Source organism: Rhinatrema bivittatum, chromosome 4, assembly GCF_901001135.1.
Source record: "Rhinatrema bivittatum chromosome 4, aRhiBiv1.1, whole genome shotgun sequence".
Taxonomy (NCBI): Eukaryota; Metazoa; Chordata; class Amphibia; order Gymnophiona; family Rhinatrematidae; genus Rhinatrema; species Rhinatrema bivittatum.
This window is the reverse complement of record NC_042618.1, coordinates 186,541,970-186,563,813: the sequence shown is the minus strand read 5'-3', so window position 1 is coordinate 186,563,813 and position 21,844 is coordinate 186,541,970. Positions and strand designations below refer to the sequence as shown.

The 21,844-nt window shown below is 45.3% G+C and overlaps 2 protein-coding genes across 2 annotated transcripts in view; one reads left to right on the top strand and one right to left on the bottom strand.

The window, feature by feature from the left end:
• Positions 1 to 21,844, bottom strand: part of CENPP (centromere protein P) — a 685,914-nt gene that overhangs the window by 552,363 nt on the left and 111,707 nt on the right. The window lies entirely within an intron of this gene.
• The window catches only part of OGN (osteoglycin), a 75,310-nt gene that overhangs the window by 26,440 nt on the left and 27,026 nt on the right, over positions 1 to 21,844 (top strand). The window contains exon 4 of the mRNA XM_029599390.1: positions 17,290 to 17,448. Within this exon, the coding sequence (XP_029455250.1) occupies positions 17,290 to 17,448 (159 nt within the window). The remainder of the gene's footprint in view (positions 1 to 17,289; positions 17,449 to 21,844) is intronic.

Here is a 21,844-nt window from a genome sequence, read left to right as displayed (position 1 = left end):
CCTCAATGGCATGATAGAGTTGGCCAATCGAGTGGATCGGCGGATGCGGTTTCGCCTTCCGGTAGTCAGGCCAGCGAGAAGGCCCTCATCTTCCTCCAAAAGTGCATCTGAAGCCCTTCGGGCACCCACCGAGGAGCCCATGGAGTTGGGTCGTGGGAGAGTGTCTCCTCAAGAGTGCTGGCGGCGTGCGAGAGAAGGACTTTGCTTTTATTGCGGCACGGCAGGCCATCGGATAGCCGCCTGTCCAGTACGACCGGGAAACTCTCGGGCCTAGGACCAGAAGGAGGTCTCGTCCTGGGCCGTACCGCACCTCCGCTAATGTTGCCAGTGGCATTAACCTCGACTGATAGGGCGTTCCACATGCTAGCCCTAGTGGACTCCGGCGCTGGCGGAAATTTTATTATGAAAGGCCTAGTGGATCATCTAAAGATTCCACAAGTTTGTCTCCCAGCCCCGATGGTCATTTCCTTGATTCAAGGGAAACCTCTTCCCGAACGGGTCATACACACCACAATTCCTGTCCCGCTGCGGGCTGGGGTACTGCATCAAGAACAGATGTCATTCTATGTCCTGGAGTACTCCATCCACCCGATCGTCTTAGGTCTCCCCTGGCTCCAGGAGCATGAGCCCCAGTTCGATTGGAGGACTTTGCAGCTAGCTCATTGGGGCCCGAGCTGTCACGATAGCTGCCTCTGCTCTGTGGTTCCACCATCCTGCCCCATTGTTTCCACCAGTCTTCCAAACATGCCAGCCCCTTATGCCCTCGAAGAAAAGGGCAGAGATTTTTCCTCCCCATCGGAAGTTCAATTGCGCCATCCAACTCCTTCCTGGCACCGAACCGCCTCGGGGTCACACCTATGCCCTCTCACCCGCGGAGACGCAGGCTATGAGCGAGTATATCAAGGAGAATTTGGAGAAGGGCTTCATTCGGAAATCCAAATCCCCAGCCGGGGCTGGCTTTTTCTTTGTCGCAAAGAAGAACGGGAGTCTTCTTCCCTGTATCGACTACCGGGGCTTAAATGCCATTACGGTCAAGGATCGTTACCCGTTACCCCTTATTTCGAAGCTCTTTGACCGGCTCCAAGGGGCAAGGATCTTTTCCAAATTAGACCTTCGAGGGGCCTACAACCTCATCCGAATTAAAGAAGGTGATGAGTGGAAGATGGCCTTCAATACCCAAGACGGCCACTACGAGTATTTAGTGATGCCGTTCGGGCTTTGTAATGCTCCCGCGGTGTTCCAGAACACCATGAACGAGATATTCCGTGATCTCCTGTACAGGTGCGTAGTAGTATAATTGGATGATATTTTAGTATTTTCGGATTCCCTGACGACACATCAACACGTCAACCAGGTGTTGCAACGTCTCCGAGAACACCAGCTATACGCAAAATTGGAAAAGTGCCTCTTTGAGAAGGAGTCCCTTCCTTTCTTGGGATACATCATCTCCAACGAAGGCTTCCGTATGGACCCTCAGAAGCTGCAAGCCATTCAGGAAAGGCCCCAGCCGTCCGGACTGAAGGCGCTCTAACGATTCATGGGGTTCGCAAATTATTATCGCTCATTCATTCCCCACTATGCGACCTTAGTGGCCCCGATGACAGCCCTGACCTGGAAAGGCGTGAATCCCAAGGAGTGGCCCCCAGGAGCGGAGACCGCCTTTCATCGCCTCAAGGAGGCGTTCCTGCAGCAACCATGCCTTCGACATCCAGATCTGCAACGGCCATTCATCATTGAGGTAGCTGCCTCATCGGAAGGCATAGGGGCCGTTCTGAGTCAGACATCTGATACTCACAAACTTCGTCCGTGTGCCTTCCTCTCGCGTCAGTTCTCCCCAGCAGAGAGAAATTACGCCATAGGCGATAAGGAGTTGTTGGCGATCAAGGTCGCCCTCGAGGAATGGCGTCCCTGGCTAGAGGGGGCACAACATCAATTCACCGTCTACACGGACCACAAGAATCTTGAATACTTGCACCGAGCACGACTCAACCCCCGGCAAGCACGCTGGGCTCTGTTTTTTACCCGGTTTAATTTTGTGCTCCGCTACAGACCGGCAGAGAAGAATGTCAAGGCTGATGCCCTATCACAGGTATTTGAATCAGCAGAAGGTTCTGAGGAACTGCGATTCATCATCGACCCATCTCGCATCCTTTTGTCGGCTACCACTACTGTCCCTCCTGGGAAGACTCTGGTTCCGCCAGGCCTGCGGAAACAAGTATTGGCATGGGCTCACGATTCCCGTTGTTCCGGTCACCCAGGACAATCTCGGACCCTACAAAACCTGCGCCGCTATTATTGGTGGCCAAAGGTCAACAAGGACGTCCGGGCGTACGTGGAGTCCTGTCAGGCCTGCGCCCGCCATAAGAGAATCTTCGGTTCAACCCCGGGCCTACTTCAGCCGCTACCTGCGCCTTCTGAACCATGGACCCATGTGGCTACCAACTTCATTGTAGACCTACCACCGTCCAGTGGCAACACAGCAATTTGGGTGGTCATCGACCGTTTTAGTAAAATGGCACACTTCGTGCCATTGCCAGGGTTGCCGTCTGCTCCGCAACTGGCTCAGCTGTTTGTCCAACATGTCTTCAGGCTTCATGGCCTCCCTAAAAGCATCCTCTCGGATCGTGGACCACAATTCACTGCCAAGTTTTGGAGGGCCCTTTGTTTGAAGTTCGACGTTACGTTAGACTATACGTCCGGTTACCATCCTCAGACCAATGGTCTCGCTGAAAGAACTAACCAGACGTTGAAACAATTCCTCCGACTATACGTCAACGAGAAACGACTGTGCTAGTCTGCTACCCTGGGCCGAATTTGCACTAAATTCCCATATCTCCGCGGCAACAGGATCCTCCTCGTTTCAGATAGTTTATAGGAAACAGCCACGACCGCCACTGCCTGTCCCCACCACAGTGACTTCTCCAGTAGCCCAGCTCTCGGCTGAAGAGCTGCATCGCCTCTGGTTATCCACGAAGCGCGCACTGATCAAGGCCGGTCAGGCAGCTAAGAAGTATGCGGACCAGCGCAGGAGGCCATACCCTCCTCTCCAACCGGGCCAAAAGGTTTGGTTAAATACGCAATTTATCCTTCTGAAGCTGCCATCGTCAAACTGGCTCCGCGATTCATCGGGCCGTTCCCCATCATCCGGCAAGTGGGTGCAGTCTCATATTAACTTCGCCTCCCTCCGTCTGTCAAGATACACAATACCTTCCACGTCTCTCTCCTGAAACCTCTGGTATTGTCATGGCCCTCCAGCACGCCTCCAACTCCCCAACCTGTCGTCTCCGAAGATGACCTCACCTACCAGGTTTGGGAGGTCCTGGACGTAAGAAAACATCGCAAAAGGTGGGAGTGTCTGTTGTCATGGGAGGGTTTTGGCCCCGAAGAAAACTCCTGGGAGCCAATGGCTAACATCCTCGATCGGAGCCTATTGGACCAGTTCCACAGAGACCACCCGGCTAAGCCCAGGACTCCGGGGAGGCACCCTAAAGAGGGGGGTACTGTTGTGTCCCTAGGCTGTGGCAGGCCACGACCGTGGTCCCCTACCTCGGCCGCGGCGGTGACCCGCTGCGGCAGCCTCCGGGGAAACCCCTGACCGGGTGCTCGGTGCCCCGGCGCGGGTCCCCGGCCTGACCATCGGGGGGAGAGCCGTCCCTGCTCTGCCCCCGCGCCGTTCTGCAGTCGTTTCCTCTGCGGAGGAAATCAAAGATGGCCACCGCCATCTTTAGGCACGAGGCCACGCCCCCTTCACTAATTTAAAGGGACCTGATCCCTTTAACAACCTCACCTGTCCTGGATCAGCCTGAGCAGAGGAAGTATTTAAGGGAGCTTCCTCTGCTCATTCTCTGACTTGGCAACGTCCTCCAGCGTTGTCTTGTCTGCCCACCTCGGTGAGTTCTTCAGCTTGGATCCCTGTTCCTGTTTTGGCTTGGTCTTCCCGGTTCCTGACTTGAATTGGCTTCGGTACTTCTCTGGTGTGTGACTCGGATTGGCAAGCAGTAATTCTCTGGTGTGACCTCGGACTGGCAAGCGTTGATCCCTCGGTGTGTGACCTCGGCCTGGTAAGCGACGACTCTCTGGCACCTGATCTTGGACCCCTCCTGGACTCCGTCTCCAAGGGCCCGCCTAAGTCCCAGCGGTCTGGGTCCCTACGGGCTCCTCCTGGGGGTACCGCAGACTTCCAGGGTGAAGCTCCAGTCAGCCTTTGCACAGATACCGCGACCCCTCGGGGTCCACCTAAGTCCCAGCGGTCTGGGTCCCTACGGGCTCCTCCTGGGGGGACCACAGACTTCCAAGGGTGAAGATTCAGCTCCTCTCCTAGTCTTTTCATCTGTCTGCAGTCGTCTCCGCCTCCAGAGCCGAGGGTCAACTGCACTCCTCTTCTGTTCTGCCTCGCCACCCGACGAGAGAACCTACGGAACCTCCGCAAGGTATTCCATCCTCTCATCGGCCCAAGGGTCCACAAGCCTGAGCTTAACAAAAGAAGCTGTTCCATTCCCTTTATCGTATTTGTTGCCTTTCTAGTTTAGTTGTACCTTTTCCAGTTCTGCTGTATTGTTTTTGAGATAAAAGAAATAGAACTACACATACTTCAAAATGTGGTCATCTCATAGATTTATACAAAGTTATTATATTATCAGTTTTATTTTCAATTTCATTCTAAGTAATTAACATTCTATTTGCTTTTTTGACCACTGTTTCACACTGTACTAAGGATTTCAACCTATTGTCTACAATGGCCCCAAAATCCTTTTCATGGCTGGTAATTCCTAATATGGAAACCAGCATTACGTACACATAGATAGGATTATTTGTCCCTATGAGCATCACTTTGCACTTGTCTGCATTAAATTTTATCTGCCATTTAGATGCCCAGTTCCCCAATCAGGCAATGTCATACTGTAAGTCCTTACAGTCTGCTTGAATAATTTTGTGTTGTCTGCAAATGTGATATCACCCTCTGCTCCCTTTCCTAGATCATTAATTAATTTATTTATTTATGAACTTTTATTTACCGACGTTCGTAAAACAAATCACGCCGGTTTACAATGAACTGAAAAGAACTGGAAATTAATGAATAAATTAAACACTGCTCTTAATACAGATCCCTGAGGGAGTCCACGAATTAACTCTTTTCACGGGGGGAAACAACATTTAATCATATTTTTTTAGGCAGTTACCAATTCACAATGCACATTGCCTCCTACCACATGATTTTAAGCTCCTGAATTGTCTCTCATAAGGGACTTTATTTACAAGGATGTACAAAGGAAAATCTTTTGCTTGATTTGTTTTCAGTTCAAATAAAAATTTCCTATATTTGATCCGAAAAATCCATTTACATAAGAACATAAGAACATAAGAAATTGCCATGCTGGGTCAGACCAAGGGTCCATCAAGCCCAGCATCCTGTTTCCAACAGAGGCCAAACCAGGCCACAAGAACCTGGCAATTACCCAAACACCTAGAAGATCCCATGCTACTGATGCAATTAATAGCAGTGACTATTCCCTAAGTAAACTTGATTAATAGCAGTTAATGGACTTCTCTTCCAAGAACTTATCCAAACCTTTTTTGAACTCAGCTACACTAACTGCACTAACCACATCCTCTGGCAACAAATTCCAGAGATTTATTGTGCGTTGAGTGAAAAAGAATTTTCTCCGATTAGTCTTAAATGTGCTACTTGCTAACTTCATGGAATGCCCCCTAGTCCTTCTATTATTCGAAGTGTAAATAACCGAGTCACATCTACTCGTTCAAGACCTCTCATGATCTTAAGACCTCTATGATATCCCCCCTCAGCCGTCTCTTCTCCAAGCTGAACAGCCCTAACCTCTTCAGCCTTTCCTCATAGGGGAGCTGTTCCATCCCCTTTATCATTTTGGTTGCCCTTCTCTGTACCTTCTCCATTGCAACTATATCTTTTTTGAGATACGGCGACCAGAATTGTACACAGTATTCAAGGTGTGGTCTCACCATGGAGCGATATAGAGGCATTATGACATTTTCCGTTTTATTAACCATTCCCTTCCTAATAATTCCTAACATTTTATTTGCTTTTTTGACTGCTGCAGCACACTGAGCTGACGATTTCAATGTATTATCTACTATGACGCCTAGATCTCTTTCTTGGGTGGTAGCTCCTAATATGGAACCTAACATCGTAACTACAGCTAGGGTTATTTTTCCCTATATGCAACACCTTGCACTTGTCCACATTAAATTTCATCTGCCATTTGGATGCCCAATCTTCCAGTCTTGCAAGGTCCTCCTGTAATGTATCACAGTCTGCTTGTGATTTAACTACTCTGAATAATTTTGTATCATCTGCAAATTTGATAACGTCACTCATCGTATTCCTTTCCAGATCATTGATATATATATTGAAAAGCACCGGTCCAAGTACAGATCCCTGAGGCACTCCACTGTTTACCCTTTTCCACTGAGAAAATTGACCATTTAGTCCTACTCTCTGTTTCCTGTCTTTTAACCAGTTTGTAATCCACGAAAGGACATCGCCTCCTATCCCATGACTTTTTAGTTTTCGTAGAAGCCTCTCATGAGGGACTTTGTCAAACGCCTTCTGAAAATCCAAATACACTACATCTACCGGTTCACCTTTATCCACATGTTTATTAACCCCTTCAAAAAAATGAAGCAGGTTTGTTAGGCAAGACTTCCCTTGGGTAAATCCATGTTGACTGTGTCCCATTAAATCATGTCTTTCTATATGCTCTACAATTTTGATCTTGAGGATAGTTTCCACTATTTTTCCCGGCACTGAAGTTAGGATCACTGGTCTATAGTTACCCGGATCACCCCTGGAGCCTTTTTTAAATATTGGGGTTACATTGGCCACCCTCCAGTCTTCAGGTACAATGGATGATTTTAATGATAGGTTACAAATTTTAACTAATAGGTCAGAAATTTCATTTTTGAGTTCCTTTAGTACCCTGGGATGCATACCATCCAGTCCAGGTGACTTGCTACTCTTTAGTTTGTCAATCTGGCCTACTACATCTTCCAGGTTGACAGTGATTTCGTTCAGTTCGTCTGACTCATCACCCCTGAAAACCAACTCCGGAACTGGTATCTCCCCAACATCCTCACTAGTAAACACGGAAGCAAAGAATTCATTTAGTCTTTCTGCAATGGCCTTATCTTCCCTAAGAGCCCCTTTAACCCCTCGGTCATCTAATGGTCCAACCGACTCCCTCACAGGTTTCTTGCTTTGGATATATTTAAAAAAGTTTTTATTATGAGTTTTTGCCTCTATGGCCAACTTCATTTCAAATTCTCTCTTCGCTTGTTTTATCAATGTTTTACACTTAACTTGACAATGCTTATGTTTTATCCTATTTTCTTCAGATGGATCTTTCTTCCAATTTTTGAAGGATGATTTTTTGGCTAAAATAGCCTCTTTCACCTCACCTTTTAACCATGACGGTAATCGTTTTGCCTTCCTTCCACCTTTCTTAATGCGTGGAATACATATGGACTGCGCCTCTAGGATTGTATTTTTAAACAATGTCCAAGCCTGTTGAACACTTTTAACCTTTGCAGCTGCACCTTTCAGTTTTTTTCTGACTATTTTCCTCATTTTATCAAAGTTTCCCTTTTGAAAGTTTAGTGTTAGAGCTGCAGATTTACTTATTGTCCCCCTACCAGTTATTAGTTTAAATTTGATCATGTTATGATCACTGTTGCCAAGTGGCCCCACCACCGTTACCTCTCTCACCAAATCCTGTGTTCCACTAAGAATTAAATCTAAAATAGCTCCCTCTCTTGTTGGTTCCTGAACCAATTGCTCCATGAAACAATCATTTATTACATCCAGGAACTTTATATCTCTAGCAAGTCCTGATGTTACATTTACCCAGTCAATATTGGGATAATTGAAATCTCCCATTATTATTGCACTGCCAAATTGGTTTGCTTCCCTGATTTCTCTTAGCATTTCATCATCTGTCTGACCATTTTGTCCAGGTGGACGGTAGTATACTCCTATCACTATACTCTTACCCAACACACATGGGATTTCTACCCATATAGATTCTACTGAGCATTTAGTCTCTTGTATGATCTTTAGCCTGTTGGACTCTATACCCTCCCGGACATAAAGTGCCACACCCCCACCAAGTTGATCCTCCCTATCATTGCGATATAATTTGTACCCTGATATAGCACTGTCCCATTGGTTATCCTCCTTCCACCAAGTTTCTGTGATGCCATTTGTTTTCATAAATTTATGTGGGCAAATGTTTTATGCATATAAAATCAAATTTGCTGCATGTAAAAGATTTATGTACCAAACCCCAAAAATGAACAGAATGAATATGTCACAGATGTGAGCCCTTTGGCTGTGGCGTGGTTGACGCAGACTAGCAGGCAGGCCCATTAGACCCATGCTGACAGCAGGTGGACATGCTCTCACAAGGACTGGGTCTAGGGCTTCATCTACACCAGCCCCATTCCCCACAAGTTGAGCCATTGGGTCCCAGGATCCAGCAGGGCTTAGGCAAGGATCCTGAAAGGAGCAATCAAAGTCGAGTAGTGGGCCATGGTCAGTGCAGGCAGCGAGTAAGCAGCGTCAAGATCTAGGCAGAAGTTGGAGGCAAGTGGAGATCAGGCAGTGTCAAGGTCCAGGCTGTGGTCAGGGCAGGTGGAGAACAGGCAATGTTGATATCCAGGCAGAGGTTAGGACAACCAGAAGCATAATCAGAATCCAAGGTGTCATAGATTGGCAGGCTGGAGTCAGGGAGACCCCCCCTAAGTTAGTACAGGGCTGCAGGTCAGGACAGGAGCTGGTCTTCTGCCTATTCAACTCCCTCCCTGCACGTTGAGCCCTTGGGTTCTGGGGACCGGTAGAAATTTCTTCTATGGAACATCAGGGCACGGACTGGAAGCTGAGTACAGGCTGGACAAGGTAAAGCTGGTTGGACAAAGCAAGGCAGACTGGAAACTGAGGGCAGGCACAGGCTGGGACTGGATGCAGAGTACAGTAGTGACTGGAAACTGGATACAGATACTGGCTGAGGGCTGGATACAGAACACAAGCTGGGGCTAGATCTGAGGCAAAAGACAAAGGCAAGACCTAGGGACTGAACTGGACTGGGCAGGACTAGACAAGAACAATATTTGACTAGACAAGGACAGAGTTGGACTAGACAGATGACAGGGGAACAAGAAAGCCCAACAGGATTCAAACTGGGCAAGGTAATCATAGTAAGCCCAGAGGCCATAAGGTAAGGCAGAAAAGTAGAGGAGGGTACAGAGCATGGCATAGAGGCTTGATAGGCCACAGAGCGAGTCCAGAAGGCCTGGAAAGGCCCAAAGCAAGGCAAGAGGCCAAGAGAAGCCACAAGGCAAGGCAGAAGGCCCGCAGGCCAAAAGGCTAAGCAAGGCAGAATAAAAAAGGTAAGATTCGCCAGGTCAGAGAGCAGAGGTGACTCAATGAAGAGGCACTGAGGCATTGAGCAGGCTGGGTTAAGAAGGGTTGAGGCTTAGGCATAGTATGATTAGGGAGGCGGAACTGGCAACAAACAGGCCATTCAATAAAGTTGGTGGGAGAGCCGGCGCTCCGAGGCGAGTGCCCGCTCTCCCGACGCGCGCTCAGGCACCTCTCCTGGGCGCACAATTCCTTATTTAAATTAGGGCCCGCACTAATCCTGAATGGCCTTCACTTTTTCGGGCACCATGTACAGGCCGTGGTGGGAAATGATATAGCCCAAGAAAAATAGCTCCCCCTTCTAGAAAATGCATTTCTCATCTTTATTGTACAGATGGTTCTCACAGAGCCTGTTCTAACCCAATCAGTAGTGGACCCTTGGTCCGGGGGGTACTCACCGAGGAGCAGTCTTGATGAATTCCTCCCCGGAAGGTGGAGTGATAACCCAGTCCAGTGGATACACCAGGTAGGATAGCGGCTGACAGCAGGCAAAGCAAGGTCCAATTCCAGGCAGGGTCTAGGCAGGTGGCAGGCAAAGCAAGGTCCAATTCTAGGCAGGGTCTAGGCAGGCAGCAGGCAAAGCAAAGTCCAGTTCCAGGCAGGGTCAAGGCAGGCGGCAGGCAAAGCGAAGTCCAGTTCCAGGCAGGATCAAGGCAGGCGGCAGGCAAAGCGAGGACCAATTCCAGGCAGGGTCAAGGCAGGCAAAGGCAAAGCAGAACTCCCACAGGAACCAGCAAGAACCTTGTTGCAAAGGCGTTTCAGCCTTCCCGGGGAGAGGTTTAAATCTCCCCGGGCGTCTGACGTCATCATCCGGGCCCGACCCGACCTTCCCGCCTCGGCCCCTTTAAGCGCTCTCCCCGACGCTGCTCTGGAGATGCAGGGAGAGACCTTTTGGTTCTATTTCCCTTCCACCCCCACCATGCTTGCTTGTAGAGAGCAGTGTTGGAACTGCATCAAAGTGAAATATCTAGCTTAATTAGGTAGGGGGTAGTAACCACCACAATAAGCAGCTACACCCATGCTTATTTGTTTACTCAGACTATATAATTCAGTCCTTGTTGGTTGTTGTCTGTAGATCTATAGATCTACTATAGATCCACTTTTCTTCATTCCCCCCTGCCATTGAAGCAGAGAGCTATGCTGGATATGCATTGAAAGTGAAGTATCAAGCTTATTTGGTTTGGGGTAGTAACTGCCATAATAAGCAAGCTACTCCCTGCTTTTTTGTGAATGCAAATCTTTTTTTCCACATTATTTATTTATTATTATTATTATTATTATTTATTGTTTTTGTTATACCGAGTTTCATGATAGGCATCACATCAACCCGGTTTACAAATAACAAGGAGTGTAAAGCATAACGTAACGTAAAAAACAATATTTTCAATAAGAACCTTGAACTTTAAATACAGTGAATCAGAAAAAGGGAGAGGGAAAGTTACAAAAAACAAGGAAAATAAACTTGGGATGGAAGGGGAGAAATTGAACAGCACAATATTTACATTTCAGCCTATTGATACATTAGAATAGCAAGTGAAAAAATAAGACTATAAAACGGTACATTACCTCTTGCCGTTGAAGCTTAGAGCAATGTTGGAGTCACATTAACCGTGTGCACGCTTCATTCACATCCTCTAGACTTTATGGATCCACAGTGTTTATCCCAGGCCCCTTTGAAGTCCTTCACAGTTCTGGTCTTCACCACTTCCTCCGGAAGGGCATTCCCAGCATCCACCACCCTCTCCGTGAAGAAATACTTCCTGACATTTGTTCTGAGCCTTCCTCCCTGGAGTTTTAAATCGTGACCTCTGGTTCTGCTTTTTTTTCCAACGGAAAAGGTTTGTCATTATCTTTGGATCATTAAAGCCTTTCAAGTATATAGTCTGTATCATATCACCTCTGCTCCTACTTTCCTCCAGGGTGTACATATTTAGATTCTTCAATCTCTCCTCATAAGTCATTCGATGAAGACCCTCCACCTTTTTGGTTGCCCTTCTCTGGACCGCCTCCATCCTGTCTCTGTCCCTTTGGAGATACGGTCTCCAGAACTGAGCCCAGTACTCCTCACCAAGGACCTGTACAAGGGAATAATCACTTCCCTTTTCTTACTTGATATTCCTCTCTCTATGTAGCCAAGCATTCTTCAAGCTTTAGCTATCGCCTTGTCACATTGTTTCCCCGACTTCAGATCGTTAGACACTATCACCCCTAGGTCTCTCTCCTGCTCCATGCACATCAGCCCTTCACCCCCTATCGAATACAGTTCTTTCGGATTTCCACACCCCATATGCATGACTCTGCACTTCTTGGCATTAAATCTCAGCTGCCATATCTTCGACCACTCTTCCAGCTTCCTTAAATCCAATCTCATTCTCTCCACTCCTTCTGGCGTGTCCACTCTGTTGCAGATCTTAGTGTCATCCACAGGCAGACAAACCTTACCTTCTATCTCGTCTGCTATGTCGCTCACATACATATTGAACAGGACCGGTCCCAATACCGATCCTTGTGGCACTTCGCTTAACACCGTTCTCTCTTCAGAGTAAGTTCCATTTATCACACATTGTCGTCTGTCCATCAATCAGTTTGCGATCCAGGCCACCACCTTGGCACTCACTCCTAAGCTTCTCATATTATTCACCAGCCACCTTCATGTAGCTTGTCATGACTGCTGTTTCAGGAGCGGATAAGGGGTAGATCCTGACCCTAGGGAGCATCATCCTGGGAGCAGGTTGATAACACAGTCATAGAACCTGTGGGGTAGCAGTGTCTCTGCCTGCTTTTTGCTAAACACATCTGCAAACTCTGTGTATTGTGGAGAAAAGGCCCAGAAGGACCAATGCCAGCGTCCAAGTCACTAGCACTTGCGGGGTGAGCCAAGTAAGGCACTGTTGCTGACAGAAGGGTCCCCAGCGAGCAATTTACAGAACCTTCCAATCTATAGAGGGATTATGTTGGATAAGCCAGGGTAGACAAAGGATGATTGGATTGACTGCCTTTGCTAAGATGCAGAGAGTGATGTGTTCCTTGTGCAAAAGCCCAATCTGAAGAGTGAGTGGTAGGGTGACAGAGGATAGCTAGCCGGGAAGAGTTTCTCCACAGACTGAAGAGATTGTAACTGGTTTCTCCAGGGTCACTATGGGAAGATTGCATTGGCATACCAACACTTTAATAAAGTTATTCCCGAAGCTGGAATCCAGGAATACCTCAGCATGAACCTCTGTAACATCAGAGATGAGGCTCAACAGAACAAGTAATTAAGGAGAGGATGGGGGTTGGCCTAGTGTTGCTTCTCTAATCAACCCTAGGCTCAGAAGTTTCACATCTTTTTGGGACATTGGCAGGTAAAGTGCTCCTGAGTGGCAAAGTAGAAACAGAATTTGAGCTGCCGGTACCTCTGCATCTCTTCTTCAGTGATCCAGGACCTGCCAAGTTGCATTGGCTCTTCAGTGGAACAAGCAAGCGTGGTGTCCATGGCAGGGGTCAGAGGATACTGGAAATTTGAGTGCCATCTTGAAATGCCACCAAGAAGCCTCACTCTCTCTCCTGGGCCCGCTCTTGGAAACGGATGTGAACACAGACAGCGAATGCAATGAGATCCTCCATTCTGAGTGGCAGGTCCCAGCCAGTCAACTCATTCTTGATGTGTTCTGAAGGCCCTTCTATGGCAAATCCAGCCACGAGAGAGAGTATAAGGGTCACCTTGATTCAGTCCGAAGGTAAGCAGGCAGCCTGTAGCTTGAAATGCAACATGCACTGGTTAATAAAGCCTCTGCAGGCCTTGGGATCTCCCTCACACCTAAGCAATGGCAGCATATGTGGCATGGGTCCCAGAAACTGGGTACGTACAATGCGGGTACGTGGACCTCCATATAGTCAATTTAGGCTGCAAGACCTTGGAATATGCTGGTTATGCATTTGAGCTGATCTTGCCACTGCTGGACTAGAAGAGCCCAACCCAATATGGCCTTAACCAGGAACAAGTCAACTGAGCTCATGCCCTCAGCAATCTGTCTCAGATGTGAGCCCTTTGGCTGTGGTGTGGTTGATGCAATCTAACAGGAGGGCCCACTAGGCCCTTGGCCTTTAAGAGACAGTGTGTCTAGGAGACCCATGGAGGATCAGCATGGTGGCATCCTGGCCATGTCAAACACAAATTTCTGTTTTCAAACTAAACAGATCAATTCATTGAAATGGAGTCGCTCTCTTTTCTTTTTTTTTTTTTTCTGTCTCTCTGCCCATGCACTCAAGCGAAAAATGCCCAAATCCCTCTACCACGGATATTATTTCCTCTGGGTGTAATTACTGCACCTATTAATTGATTCTGGGGGGTAACCTGCATTACAAATTGGTTATTTACTCTCTCAGATAATAGAAGGACCAGGGGGCACTCCATGAAGCTAAAAAGCTCATTTAAAAGAAATCGAAGAAAATTCTTTTTCACTCAGCGCTTAGTTAAGCTCTGAAATTCATTGCCAGAGGACGTGGTTACAGCAGTTAGTGTAACTGGGTTTAAAAAAGGTTTGGATAAGTTCCTAGAGGAAAAATCCATAAACTGATATAACGGTAATTAACAAGCAAGTAGCTTGTGATTCATCTAATGTTTGGGTACTTGCCAGGTATTCGTGGCATGGATTGGCCACCACTGGAAACAGGATACTGGGCTTGATGGTCTAACCTATATGGCATATCTTATGTTCTTATGTATGACTGATTGATGCAGCAGGTAGACAGCTCCAAACCCAGAGATATTTGGACTGTATTTACAATTCAGCCTCCTAGCCATAGGTACGCCAATTGGTGTTTCTCACATTCTCATCTATAACCTGTTCAGAATGTTGTCGATTGGGAGAGACACTGATTCTGACAGGGTGTCCAATATCTGGAGGAACCCAAGACTTCTAAGTAGGAGGCTTCAACACTATGCATAGTTCCCACTTTTTCCTCAAACTTGAAATATGTCAAGTATCGCAGTGCAATGTATGGCATCCAGAAATGGAGTAGAAGATTATATCTGAAGACCCATCTTGTGACTGTGAGAGTTTACTAACCCAGGACCCCAAAGATAACAAGGGTAAACCAAGGCTATTCTGGTTGCCTCCGAGGAGAAAACAAAAAAACTCTGAGCCATCATCTCTGAGCGACCTGATTCCGCTGCCATTGAGTTGGAAGAGAAAGAACCCCAGCAACAAGGGTGTTGATGTGTTCACCTCAAGGAAAGATATTGCAACTGGTCTGAGGTAGCGCTGCAGTAAGGCTAGAGAGAAGCCACTGGATTATTCTCTCCATCTCTTTAGATAACAAGGTACAGAAATTTCTTACTAGACCTGTAGTCTAGTCGAGCGACTGACGTGTCCCCTGACCTTGTGCAGGCAGTGGAATATCTTTTTCATGGACAAAGAGAGGTTCCTAAACCACAATAGGGAGAGGAGGGGGGGTATGTTTTTGTTTGTTTTTTTTTGTTTTGAAGCAAGAGACAACATGAAGCATACTAGAGTTGCAGTCTCTAATGGAGTGTAGAGCAAGAATGTTTTTGCCAATGCATGTACAAAGAGATAAGGTTCTACTGTGCAACCATGCTCATTTCTTTGTGCAGCACATCGGCATGCTTTTGGCCCACATACTGTGTGCATCTGGTGCACCATCAGCGCACTTGCTGCTCACATCAGGCAATCTTGTTGCACACATCCAAAGCGCTTGCTGCGCACTATCGGCATGCTTCTCATACTGACTGGCACACTTCCTTGCACACATTGGCACACTTCCCTGCAAACATCGACCCTTCTCATGCCTCAAGTGCTTCGAGTGCTTCAATGCATCAAGTCCTTCAAAGCACTGAGTTCAAGTGCATCAATGCATGCATCAGTGTTCCATGCATCAAGAACCATGCATCACACATCAACAGTGCCAACGCTGACTTATGTTCCTTTGATTCCAGCTCCAGTTTGATGCAAGGCGAGAATATCACTCGACCCATGGTTTTGATATGAGCCAATGGGAAAGTCCTTGAGGAGCTTTTGCTGAATTTATGTTGCGGTAAGACAGTTGATGCTGCACTACAGAAGAGGATCTACTGCAGCTTCTGAGAGACTTATACAGTTCCTTTATGCCACAGAGCATTCAACATGCATAACATCTGTCCACAGGCTAACAGTTTGCCTGGGCATGGTCTGGAGCGAAGCAAGAACTGTCTATAAGGGAATAACCTTACTATGGATGCAGTTTATTAACTGTCATTTTGAGAAAGCAAAAGTTTCTTTTATTTATTTTTTTTGTACTGTAAAGTGCTGCCATGGGTGCTGCAGTGCAGCAAGGCAACTAAAAGTAGAAAAAAAGAAATAAGAATTTTGAAAAAAATATCTATAGAGACTTAGAACATATCTGTCCTGTGCTCGGCCAAAAAATGACTGAGAAAGCTCTCTAAAAAGTGTTCTAGCAAGAACTTCTGCACATGCTCAGAGCTCATAGCTCTACAACCAAACTTCCCAACCTGTCTTGGGACTCCACAACCAGTCAGGTTTTCAGGATATCCACAATGATTATGCATGACAAATTTGCATATACTGAGTCTCCATGACATGTAAATTTATCTCATGCATATTCGCTGTGGATATCCTAAAAGCCCGATTGGCTGTGGGGTCCCCAGGACAGGTTTGGGAAGCCCTGCTCTACAAGCTAGGAGAGACAAGTCTTTTTGGCGCCGACAGATGACATCACCCCATGTAATGGCTAATCCAGCCTTATTATCAATGGAAATTGTATTGTATATTATAAAAGTAAAGTAATTTACAACCTTGCTTGTGTGTCTATATAATGTACTTATTTTGGGATGGGGATACCCACAATGAATATGTACTAGATAGATTTCATTCACTGCCTCCATTGTATACAAATTGATCTCATGCATATTTATTGATCATATCCTGAAAACCTGACTGGCTATGTGTGTGACCCAAGGACTGGGTTGAGAACCATTGGGATAGAGAATCCAGGATCTGCACTGCGAAGGAGGAAGGTGTCCTTCTGCTGGCTATAGTCCTGATCTTCCTCACATCCCCATTCCCCTAGTTGTCTTTCTCTCCCTCATTCCTGGTCCTCTATCTCCCCCATCCTGCATGCACTCCTTTTCATATACACACACACCCCCACACCCCATCACCAATCTCCACTCTCACAGTTCACCACCACCCAGTCTGATCCTCTCTCACACATGCTCCAAATCTCAACTTCCCTTCTCATCCCTTGTACCAGACCAATCCCTTCTCTCCCCTTCCTCTTGATGCCTCCTCCTTCCCTTTCCACACCTTCTCCTCTATCATCACTCTTATCATGCACAGATAGCTAGTTGGTATAAAGAGGAGGAGGAGAATGGCACCTGGGACTATATCCTGTGTCCTGTAGCAGCACATTTTGAATCCTGTGTCTTGAGCCCCAGCAGCAGAGCAGAAAGCTGTGGCCTGGGGAATAGCCACCCTCCTCTTCCTATTGATGGCTAGCTAAATTGGTGCAGATACAAGCAGGTAGTGAGAAGAGGATAATGGTGTGTAGGTGGGCAGGCAGCAGTTGAGAGAGAGGACTGGAGTAGGGAGAAAATGAGAGAGGAAGGGGCAGCAAGGGGAGGGGCAGAGAACAGAAGATTGGAGGAGCGGTGTGCTTTGCTTAAATCAGCTCCTGGTTCCCATGCTTCCCAGGGTGCTGTACAATTCCACAGCAAAGACCCAATACTGCTGACCTTGTTATGGCTGGGGACTCATAGGAAACACTAGCCGCTAAGTATAATAAGCAAATATATTGTTAACTATATGTATATCAAAGAGGTCAAAATATTCATTTTTCAGATTTGCCCACATGCCTGCTTTGTGTATGTCTAAGTGGATCAGTTTACTGTGAAGAAACAGATATAGATGCAATTCCACCTTTGCCAAAAGAGACAGCTTACCTTTATGCACGCTTCAACAAGATAAAGAAGATTACTGCCAAAGATTTTGCTGAAATTCGTAAGTAAAATTTAATTTTTTTTTAGCTTGCATAAGTGCAAATTACTTAAAATAACAGTTGACCCTTTGCATGCTGAAGATATGTAAATTATTATGTATGCCCAAGGTTTATTAGCTCCACTTCAAAAACAAGTATTTCTTCTAAGTTTAAGAATTAATTATATAGTTTGATGAATTTTCTGTGGTTCAGTTAATTTATGAATTTAATTTTGAGAGACACTGTCATCTAAAGCAGTGTTTCCCAACCAGAGTGTCATCAGACCTGATTAGGTATGCCACGGAAAAAGACATCAATGCCTGATGCTCAGATTCAGTCCAGCAGCTGAACTTTGCTCTCAGCACCTGGAGACACCAGTGGTGGCTCTTAAATGTGTAGGAACTCCTTTTTGAGAACACATATAATCATATATGCCTCCTCTTCCTAGCTACAGCATGAGTCCCAGAATGTGGCGATTAATGGGTAGCATGCACAGCATGTTTTGCCTCGCATTTTGTAGCAAGAATATTTCCCACAGCACCTCCCTCATCTTTCCCCACTTGATCCTCCTCCTTTGAGTCCTTCTAGCCTCTGTGTTATCCCTAGGCTGAATGAGATGGGGAGAGTGTTCACAGAGCACTAGCTGAGACTCACTCTGAGTATTACGAGCAGCAACAATGAAAGAACTCTGGCAGCCACATGAGGCAGCTAAGGTAACTAACTAACCCCTAGATTCAGCAAAATGTTATAACACATAGATAACACCCGCGGTAAGAAAAAGGGGCATGTTTATGGTCATTTTAGAATTACCGGAGAGAGAGAGACACAGCGAGAGCGTCTATTTATAAAGCTGTCATAGTATTCAACTATATATATCTCCGTAGGAGGGCCAGCTAAAAGCTCAAGGTGAGGTGTTGGTGATAGTTTAGGGTTTAGGGAACAGTTTTACATGCAGAGTGAGACGTACGAACAGCACAGTACAGAGAGAACATAGCAGAAATCTCAACTCTGTGAGGCTTTCCAAATGACGGCAAATCTTCACTGAGGTGTACTGTGCTGTTCGTACATCTCACTTTGCATGTAAAACTGCTATCACACGGTGCAATATTGCCCCTCATTTTAATTAATCCTGCCCAAACCCCTCCCCAATCCCACCCCTTCAAAAAATTTGCATTTGCGCCGTGTGGTAACACCATTATCGCATGCGTCAACGCATTATCGCGTGCATTAACGCCATAAAGCATTTTGATGACTGACCCTAATGCCAGCTGCTCACACAACACTGACTTCTCCCTTCTCCTACACTTGTATATAGAGGGAGCTGGTCGATTGTGGTGGGTTCATTAGTGTCTCCGCCCTCGTCTCCCTTTGTTTTAAAATTTGGAACAGACTGGTGAGGCTTTCAGTAGAGATGTGCAGTCAAAAAAGGTTTTAAAGATGACGTTTCCAAAGGTTCAAAGGGAGCCTTCATAACCTGCATTAGAATTATATTTAGATCCCATGGAAACAGAACATCCCTAAATGACCCTCCAGACTTTTCAGAGCACTCTACTGGAGTTGCCCCCATTGTTGTCTATCAATCTGTAAAGTACAAGAAATATGGTCTTCTGTTTGGCAGGCACTAAATACTGGAATGACCTTCCAAAAGAAATCAAGTTAGCAGCAATTTCCTGTTTTTTTTAGGAATGCAATAAAAACTATTTCACACTGCTTTCAACTAGGAATAACATGGGGAGGCCAATATTCAATACAGCACTTAGTCTGCTAAGTAGTACTCAGCCAGCTAAGTGGTGCCGCTGAATATCCGGATAGGATCAGCGGGTGCCACTTAGCCAGATAAGTCACTTATATTTAAGTATTTAGCAGATAAGTTAGAGGCAAGGAATGGGTGTAATGGGGAGGAGCTGAATTAGCCAGATAAGTTAGCCAGCTAACTTCAATATTCAGAGTTAGCCAGTTATCTGGCTAACTCTGGTCGGGCCACAGGGCTGTCCTAAAGTTAGCCAGATAAACTTATTCAGATATTTTTAAAATAGCCAGATATATTCAGTAGTGCCGCCACACTGCTCAATAAACAGCAGTAATTAGCCGGATAAGTATATCTCGCTAACTAGCAGAGCTGCACAGCAGCTGAATATGGACCCCATTATTTATACTGCTCCTAGTTCTTTACCAGAGGTGGTCCTGCTGTAGGTTTGCCAACAGTCCTCTGAAAGCCTATTATTGAAACAGAGAGAACTCGCCCATGAATCAGATTGCAGGAGATGTAGAGTCTTCTGATCTGGAAATAAGTAGCAGCTCCTGAGACGAGTCCTCCTTTGATTGTTCTGTGGCCATTCGAGGGGATGTCTGCCCTTCTGCTAAGATATCATTCTTCAAAGCTGGGAAAATCTGATCAGCTTAGCTGAATTCATTGGTGAGAAAAGATACAGAAAAATATTAAATTCATTTTTTTGACCCTCATAAATGGCCCAGCACTGCACACTCTTCTATACAGAGACTTCCGCATGGTGCTACAAGCCATCATACTCCCGAAACTGGACTACTGTAACTCTCTCCTCCTAGGCCTACCAGCATGCACCACCAAACCACTTCAGATGGTCCTGAATGCCTCGGCAAGAATTCTCTCAAACGCCAAAAAAAAGAGATCATATCACCCCAATCCTTCATCATCTCCACTGGCTTCCGATTAAATACAGGATCCAATTCAAGTCCATAATGATGATACACAAGGCCTTATATAACATCGCTCCTCTCAACTTAACGTTTCAAATTCAGCTACACACATCCGTGAAACCGACTAGAAGTGCGTATCAGAACAGACTAATCACCCAACCGGCGAAATCCTCTCTGAGGAAACGCGCACTATCCACAGCGGGCCCTTCACTCTGGAACTCGCTACCTTCAGACCTTCGCCTTGAACCTTGCCACGCTACATTTAAAAAGAAACTTAAGACTTGGTTGTTCAAACAAGCATTCCCTTAGAGCTAAGAGCAGGAAGAAAGACATTTTCAAATTATTCGTTCTTTCCCCAGCCCCTAGCATATAACTTCCTGAAGAGATCAATATTGAATTGTACTTAATCATATAATCATGTTATTTATTTATTATATAATCATATATACATATAATCATGTTGACAAACATATAACCATTTTATTTATTTATTAACTCACATGTTATTTATTAACTGTTTAGCAATATTTACTAATTTGTTACTTTGATTAATCTGTTCAATGTAAACCGCTAAATGAAGCGATAGTTTTTGTTCCTTGTAAACCGGGGTGATATGTATATTATACAGGAACTTCCGGTATATAAATCCTTTAAATAAATAAATAGAGTGCAACCATGTCCATTTTCTATTTCATAAGGGATTTAATTTTGCAGACTTTGAGATAACCAAAACTTAATGGATAATCCAGAAATATGCAAACTTCATCATTCAATGAAACACATCAACACTCAGATGACGTGTTACTGTTGTTTTCTTTAAACTTAAAAATGTAATCACTGCAATCGCTATATTCTGATTTATGTAGTTTTAAAAGTTCTGTGGTATCAAAATGCAACAGTAAGATACATCCTTTAAAGATATTTTCACTTAGCTATTCAACTGCTATGGCTACCAAAGAAAATGTCAATATCCATGTTTAGATTTTAAAGATCCTGGAACTCTCCATCAGTCTTCAACACAGTCTCTATGTAAAACAATATAAATGTAACACTGCCAAAAGAATCACAAAAATATAGCCAACTGTTTGATGGAGTACTTACAGTTATGCTCATAAGTTTACATACCACTGGCAGAATTTGTAAGATGTATAGCATTTTAAGAAAAATGAGTAATTAGACAAAACACATCTGTTATTTGTAATGTGTTTCAAATTAAACTATTGCATACTCGGAGTGCCTAGTATGATGGCCACATAGATGGTAAAAATTCTCTGCTTTGGAAGGTAGTTTATGTCTGCAAACTTTTGAACAGGACCATTTACTGCTATGGTTTGCCTAATGTGCTATTCTGTGATGTATAACGTATTTAAACATTTTATATACCGTCGTTCCATGTATAGGTCACAAGATAACATTCATAGTTATAACGCAACAGACAAACAATGATTGGTTACAAAGGTGGTATTCATAGACCAGCAAAATAGATTAATTTGGAACACAGTAAAAATAAGAGACATCTTATAAATTCTGCCAGGAGTATGTAAATTTATTAGCATAACTTTATTTATTAGCATAACTGTAAAGCCCTATCAAACTCATTCATGCCCTAACTGCTTTGATGCCAGTTTTCTAACCTGTATGAATGATGATTGAAACAGTTCAAAACTTTTCTGCAGAAAGAAGGTAATGTGTGACCCTCATAAATGGCCCAGCACTGCACAAAACTAGTCTTATGACTTACAT